Source organism: Trichosurus vulpecula, chromosome 8 (assembly GCF_011100635.1).
Source record: "Trichosurus vulpecula isolate mTriVul1 chromosome 8, mTriVul1.pri, whole genome shotgun sequence".
Lineage (NCBI taxonomy): Eukaryota > Metazoa > Chordata > Mammalia > Diprotodontia > Phalangeridae > Trichosurus > Trichosurus vulpecula.
In genome coordinates this window covers 204,494,257-204,501,836 of record NC_050580.1, presented here as the reverse complement: position 1 = coordinate 204,501,836, position 7,580 = coordinate 204,494,257, and the positions used below count along the sequence as shown (strand labels likewise).

General features: G+C 45.2%; 1 protein-coding gene across 1 annotated transcript; it reads left to right on the top strand.

Moving 5' to 3' along the window:
* Positions 1–543: 543 nt before the first annotated feature.
* Positions 544–6,393, top strand: LOC118828748 (acyl-coenzyme A thioesterase 1-like). The gene is made up of 3 exons (XM_036735594.1): positions 544–1,546; positions 3,124–3,326; positions 4,701–6,393. The coding sequence occupies exons 1-3, from the start codon at positions 907–909 to the stop codon at positions 5,304–5,306; spliced, it is 1,449 nt and encodes a 482-aa protein (XP_036591489.1). The 5' UTR covers positions 544–906; the 3' UTR covers positions 5,307–6,393.
* The last annotated feature ends 1,187 nt before the right edge of the window (positions 6,394–7,580 follow it).

The following is a 7,580-nucleotide window of genomic DNA, read 5'->3' as shown; positions in this document are numbered from 1 at the left end:
TCTTATACCAGGTACAAAATTTAGGTAAGAATAGAAACAGCAGATGATATATGAACTGAAATACTCTGAAGTATCAAAAAAGGGAGAGCCAAATTTAAGTGATTGTACTAAGTTATATTAAGTTAGAATTGTCTGAGAATTTCTAGATCTGAACCAGAGAAGCAGAACTCTCTTTTACCATCTAGGGACCAGATAACTACAATCAGGCATCTGGGATTCAAAAAAGGTGTTGCTTTAAATGGACATTGGGAATATGTGACTGGGATTTAAAGTTACTTTTATACAACTTGTGCAATTAATTACTGGGCTTAAATTAGAAACATCATGTAAGCTCCCTCCCCTCGGATCCTCTGCCCAGAAGGCTGAACTCATTGAGTTTTTCTGAAATCTGCCTACTCATCATTTCTTATAGCCCAAGCGTATTCCATTACATTAATATACCAGAACCTTGGATTTTTTAAAAATTAGAATTCAAAACACAGGAGAAAATTTCTAGTAACTATACTTCGCATCAAGCTTTGAAATGTGTTGTATCATGGGAAAAAAAAAAGAAGCTCGACTTTCTGGGACAAACCAAAGAAAGAAATTAGGTGAGAGGTGAGCGGGGGCGGAGCCAAGGAACGACGGCCCGTATTTCCCGGGAGGCTATTTACTTCTCACTTGACTGGGGTGTGCGGAGCCGGATGTGCGGAATTTTAGGATCTTCTCGGTAGGACTGACTCCCTTGGGCCCTCCCGGTGCCCCGGGCTGGCGACCTCGATGATATTACAGTCTTGTGAGGTTACAGATTATGATCTCATATTACCGACCTCAGAAGAGTTTATTTGGATACGGGAGCGGGGCACCGGTTCATGCGATAGTTCTGCTGTCCCCGGCTAGAAAACCAGCACTTCCTTCTACCCCATCATGTCCTTAATGCGAAGTCCGCGGTTACTTGGGAAAGGGCTGGCGGACTTGGCGAAATTCCCGTGGCCGCCCATTCCTCGCAATCGAGTTCCGCAGGCTTTTCCGCGCTTGATTAGCAGCAAGGGGCCTCCGACCTTCTGTCGTAGCTTCTGCGTGTCCTCCAAACAGGCGGCCTCCTCCTCGATGGCCGTGACTGTGAACCTGACTCCCGGGCGCCGCAGCCTGTGGGACGAGCCCGTGGCGATCGCGGTGCACGGTCTGGCCCCGGCCCAGCGGGTCACCCTGCGCGCCTCCCTCGGCGATGAGAAAGGGGAGTTCTTCCGGTCCTCGGCCCGCTATGAGGCCGACGCAGGCGGGCAGCTGGACCTGGCGCGGGCGCCCTCTCTGGGGGGCAGCTACAGCGGCGTGGAGCCCATGGGGCTCTTCTGGAGCATGAAACCCGACAAGCCCTATTGGCGGCTGGTGAAGCGGGACGTGCAGACTCCTTTCCTCGTGGACCTGGAGGTGTACGAGGGTCACGACCCCCAGCCCACCCAGCGGCTGGCACAGGTGGTCCACGAGCGGAGCTTCTTGGGGCCGGGGGTGAAGAGGATCCCGGTGCGAGAGGGCAACCTGCGGGCCACCCTCTTCCTGCCTCCCGGTGAGTGCCCCTCCATCTACCCTCCCCCCCCCATGCTTTTCTTCTCTGACCCGTCATGTAATCAGCGACCACCCCTGTTTCCATCTGCCACATCATAGGATGTTCCAGCATTCAGACGTGCCAAGGATCCCCCTGGCATTCTAAAAGAATCTTGAGATGTCAGAGGGATGGATGGACATTTCTCAGGGGTTTGGGAGGGAAGCACTAAGGGATTGGCTTAGAAATCCATCTACGGTCTTTTCCAGTTCTAAATCTTCTGATTTGTGATCTATAACCGGGGGTCTGAAATCCCAGGTTCAAGTCCAGGAATCCACCACTAGAGCCTTCCAAATCTCAGTTCTGTAAAGCAAACATTCGTGATCGTCTCTTACTCTTAGTCATTTATTGAAGGTTATGCTACTTGGGGCAGCATCAGATGCTGGTAGTACACATCTCTCCCCTCTAAACCCCAGGCGTGTATATATATGTATATATCTTTATTCCACCAAGCTATCCTTCAAGGACGTCTAATTTGCAGTCCAAAAGTCTGGGCCACTATCACACACTTAGACTCAAAGAGTACTTATTAGACTCATGAGAGAAGCAGGGGGGTTATTGCTAGTCCTCATTACCAAATTTCAAACCAATCATATTGTTCCATATATCTCAGCTCTGTAACCAGTCATGATGTCCTTAATTCTGTGTCACATACCTTGTTCTGTTCTTTGTTCTATACTTCAAAACCTCTTGGTGGCAGAGCTGCAACTGGGGTTGGGCAAATAGGGCTGTGCCCCCAGGGCATGCAGCCTTGGCAGAGGGCTGCTTTTACCCCAGGAGAGTGCCCTTCCTTCCAACCTCAGCCATTGCCCCTGCATTCCAGGCCATTGCCAGTCCTCTTGACTTTTGCCTTGCCATGGGACTTCTGTGACTCTGGAGGAGAGAGTGAGGCTGATGACTTTGCTTTGCTCTGCCTCACTTAAATCCAATTTACAATCAAGTGAAAATATCACCCTCCCAATGTCATTGATCCTCTTTGAGAATGAAGGAGGAACAACTCCCCCAAACCTCTATAAGGTAAACAGTCCTTTAGTTCGAGGTCTGTGGCATTAATGCAGGACTAGCCATTGACTCATTTATTGACAGGTAACACACCTCTGCTAATAAATTCTATCTTGCTCAGAGATCTACCTCAATTGACCCTTTTGTTAAATTTCAATTGAAACAAGGCACTAGTTATATGATCCTGGGCAAGTCACTTAACCTCTGATACCTCAGTTTCCTCAGCTGTAAAAGGAAGATGATAATAATAGCTCCTACCTCACAGGATTGTTGTGAGGATCAGATGTTTAGAACATTGCCTGGCACACAGTAAGCACCATATAAGTGTTAGCTATTTATTTTCCAGTTAATTGAGGTTGTTTTTCAATTTCCCCGTACAGTTGTGACCAGGCATATTTTTTCCAGTGAACATGCAGTAGTGAACAAGGGGTCTTATGGTGTCTCAGAAAATGTTACCCAAGAGCAAACAACTTGACTATCCTTAGAATTCAGAGGGAAAACTTTAAAGGGAAAGGTTTATGACTTTGACTTTGTTATAGGTTCAGGGCCCTTCCCTGGGATCATCGACATCTTTGGAGCTGGAGGTGGCCTGTTTGAATATAGAGCCAGCCTGTTGGCTGGACATGGCTTTGCAGTGCTGGCCCTGGCATACTATGCCTATGAGGACCTCCCCAAAGACATGAAGGAACTTCATCTGGAATACTTTGAAGAGGCTGTCCAGTACCTGAAAAACCACTCTCAGGTTGTTTTCTCATTTTATGACTTCTCTCTTCTTTTAGTTTCTTTGATTCTGTGGGATAGATGCTTTTCCTTGTTGCTTTTTATTTTAAGACATTGTACCAAGAATGAAACTTCCTGTTATAAGTGTTTATTGGGAAGTGGAGTGGCTTGCTATTTCCTTCTCCAGTTCATTTTACAGATGAGGAAACTGAGGCAAACAGGATTAAGTGATTTGGCCAGGGTTACACAGCTGGTAAGTATTTGAGGCCAGATTGGAAGTCAGTAAGAGGAGTCTCCCTGACTCCAGGCCCAGCCCTCTATCAACTTTGCCACGTAGGTGCCTGTTTTCCTTTGAAAATTTTCCCTACTTCCAAAGAGTATTTTAACACTGGCCAATCCCTCTGCTGTTTGGAATGAGAAAGCTGAGACAGATGATTGGAAGACACAGCTTTGTCACCTCCCTGGGCTATAGTTTCCTTATTTTAAAATGAGTGAGTTAGAGTAGACATTTCTGCAGATCCAGGATCCAAGGAAGAATATCATTGAGCAGTGACTTGAGGTATGCAGAATGTCTACCTGCTCCAGATTATATTATCCCTCAGCCTGTGCTTCCCCTTGGTAGAGTCATGAATAGGTTGGAAAAGAGGTGAGGGGAGAGTTTTCTTCCAAAGGCCTCAATTAAAATAGATAATCAGCTCTCTACCATAGGTGAGTTGCCTTGGACCAGAAGGAAGGAAGGAAGGAAGGATTTATTTAGTGCCTACTCTGTACTAGGTACCATGCTAAGTGCCTTGTAAATATCTAATTTGATCCTCACAACAACCCTTTGAGGGTTGCTCTTATTATCCCCAATTTACAATTAAGAAAACTGAGGCAAACAGAGGTATAAGTGACTTGTTCAGGGTCACATGGCTGGTGAATGGCTGAGGCAGGATTTGAACTCAGATCTTCCTGACTGTAGAAGGTCCAGTGATCTATGTGTCATATTACCTAACTTTATGGAATTTTTAGTCACTGTGATCATGGGGAAGTGTTTGGTCTTCAGTTTCCTATCTGAAAAATGAATATATGATATTTCTAGTATAGGGTTGTAATGAATATGCCATATCGCTTTACAAGTCATGTTGATATGAGCAGTGGTTACTGCAAAACTCAGTAAGATCCAAACACATGTCTTAGAACAAAAGTAAGTTTTTTGTGCTATTTCTTTCGAGGCATTCAGAGTTAAATGACTTGCTGTGGACACACAGCTAATAAGTGTCAAGTGTCTGAGGCCAGATTTGAACTCAGGTCCTCCTGACTCCAAGGCTGGTCCTCTATCAACTGTACCACCTAGCTGCCCCTTTTGTTAGTCAACATTATTCTCATTCCCTCTATGACTCTCTTACTTTCCCAGGTAAAGGGTCCAGGAGTTGGGCTGCTTGGATTTTCCAAAGGGGGTGATCTGTGTCTGTCCATGGCCTCCCATTTGAAGGACATCACAGCCACCGTCACCATCAATGGCTCTGTGGCAAATGTAGGGTCTGTGCTACACTATAAGGGTGTGACGATTCCCCCATTGAAGAGTGACCCAAAACGTATCAAGATGACTGAAGACGGGTTTGCAGACATTGTTGATGCTCTCAAGAATCCTTTGGAGGAACCCAACAGAAAAAGCTTAATTCCAATTGAGAAGGCTGAGAGTTGCTTCATGTTTCTTGTTGGTCTGGATGACCACAACTGGAAAAGTGAATTCTATGCCAGTGAAGCTGCCAAATTGTTAGAAGCCCATGGGAAGAAAAAACCGGAGATTATCTGTTACCCTGCAACAGGACACTATATTGAGCCCCCATATTTCCCTGTGTGCCCAGTTTCCTTTCACGCTTTGGTGGGCACAAATGTGATCTGGGGAGGAGAAGTTAGGGCCCACTCCATGGCCCAAATTGATGCTTGGAAACAACTCCAGGCCTTCTTCCACAAACATTTAGGAAGTGATCTGATAACACATCCCCCCAAATTGTAACTCGCCATTTAGAAATTCAGATGGTATATGGTAAGAGTGTATTGAGATGATACCACCTAGAGAGATTATTTTTAGAATATTTGGAATAGGATTTTTTTCTCACCTTTAAGATAAAGTTGAAAGTAATAATAATTTTAAAGCTCTCAATGTTGCATTTTAAGTAAACAGTTTCCCCAAGAATAAGAGAATAATTTTGTGGAAGAAGAGTGAGAGAGTACTTTCCTTACATGGGATATAAACTCCATAAACCCATAGAATTGGCCAAGACCTCCTAGGCCTATATAAGCTGCCTATAAATTTCCTAGACATGTTCTCTCTGTGCCTTAAGAAATTTATCAGGTCTTAAAAATAAACAAATAAGATGCTGATACCAAAACTGATGTGTTGGTCATAACAACAGCCTTATCTTTACCTGTCTGTGGAAGTGGTCCAAGTGTGGCAACTGATCCCAGGAGCTGGGATATCCAAGCGTGTTTGGTGCTAGATGACCATGACATACAGAAAAGGCAGGGCATGAAGACCTTCAGCCACTTCCTTAGGCTGAACAAGTGGACCACCAAAGGCAGAGAAGCTGTGCCGATCTGAATGAAGGATGTATCCTCACCACATATCCTTTTTCTGTTCTGAATGACTTTCCTCTTCAATGGATTGTCAGTTATTCCATGGGTATCTCATTTTGTTTCAGTCTCACACCTGAGGGACCAGACCAGCCTGGATCAGGCCTGGTCTATTATATGCATTCACTTGTAGGTGATAGTGGGCAAATGGATTCTTTCCCAGCCCTGCCTTACTTGTGAACCAAAGAAGATGGAGTTTCAGTGTGGGAGAGGAATGCCCCAGCATCTCTTTTCCCTCCCTGTCAGCACCTTTGTTCCTTAGTATCTGTCCCCCGCCTCCAAGCCTTTCTGTTCCTTTCCTCAACACTTACTCAGCTCCACAATTTACAGGACCTCTCATCCCAATGAACCCATTCTATGCCAATACATAAAGCCCATCTATACATCCCAAGACCTCTAATAGAGTATGAAATTAAGTACTGATTTTAATTCTATTTTGCTGAGACTTAATGAAGCTACATTTAATATTCCCTTTTGTGACTCTTTTTCCTTGTAAACTTAACTTACCACCCACATCCCAGAGAAACTTGCCTAAAGGTCAAGCTTTACCTCCACCTTGTGATCCCGCCCATCACCCACTTTCTGGAGAAACTTCAAATCTTATCAGTTTAAAGTATTGTCTTGTTCAGTTTTGACCCCATTTGGGGTTTTCTTGGCAGATGTGGAAACAGGTCGCCCTAGTTAAGTGACTTGCCCAGCTAGTAGATGTCCGAGGCCATATTTGAACTCAGGAAGATGAATCTTCCTGACTCCAGGGAAAGCACTCTATCTAGCTGTACCACCTAGCTGCCCTTAAAGTATTATAGCCACTCTCACCTCCTGAGAACCTTTGTCTTGTGACTCTGTCACACGTCTTGACTGTGGTTGAGGGGGTTTTAGAAGGGGAGCTCCAAATGATGTAATCTCAATTCTGACTATGTCATCAATAGCCAATCAGAAGAAGACACACCTATGTTGCTGGAGATTTTGCTCTGTCACCTTGCTAATTATTGTAAAAGACCCTGTCAGCCCTCATTCAAGGTCTTTGGTCATGGGGAGAAACCATTGACCTAATTCATTGGTTCCTGCTAGCCTAAACGATCAATTGATTTTGCTCAGAACTTTGACTCAGAATTTCAAGACCAGCCCCTCCCTGCTAACCAGAGACCTCAAGCATCCCAGTGCAAATGTTGAGGAAATCAACCACCTACCTAGGCAACAGTGGGCAGTACAAAAAATGACAGTACCTTAGTTTCCCTTCTTCCGCTCAATTGAGCAGTGCCTTGTCAAGGCATAAGAAGACCCCCTGTTTTCCAGAGCTAAGATCCAGAAAGCAAGCTGTGCCCTGAGCTTGGCGTAAAAACAATCCTTTGTGCTCACCTTCTGGAACTGATGGTCCTTGAGCTTGGGCAAGCACAAAAAGCCCAGAAATGAAGCCTTGCTATGAAGGGACTTTTTGTCACTAGATAACCTTGACTCACTGCTGCCGTTGTGCCTCACTCCTGTTGCTAAAGTACAGTTTGACTCTTTGTCTAGCCACAACTATAAAAATCACGTTCAGCCTCACTGCCTCATGTCCCCCCTCTCAGGCCAGGGCCCTGGCACACTGGTCCTTGATTACAAGCCATTTCCCTCAGTTTTGAAATTAAACTTCCATTTGATTCCTGACTCTCCTGTC

Bases quoted from the DNA above. Each gene is read 5' to 3' on its own strand.
- LOC118828748 (XM_036735594.1), top strand. From the start codon at position 907: ATGTCCTTAATGCGAAGTCCGCGGTTACTTGGGAAAGGGCTGGCGGAC. The intron at 1,547-3,123 runs GTGAGTGCCCCT...ACTTTGTTATAG, and splicing joins CACCCTCTTCCTGCCTCCCG to GTTCAGGGCCCTTCCCTGGG. The intron at 3,327-4,700 runs GTTGTTTTCTCA...TTACTTTCCCAG, and splicing joins ACCTGAAAAACCACTCTCAG to GTAAAGGGTCCAGGAGTTGG.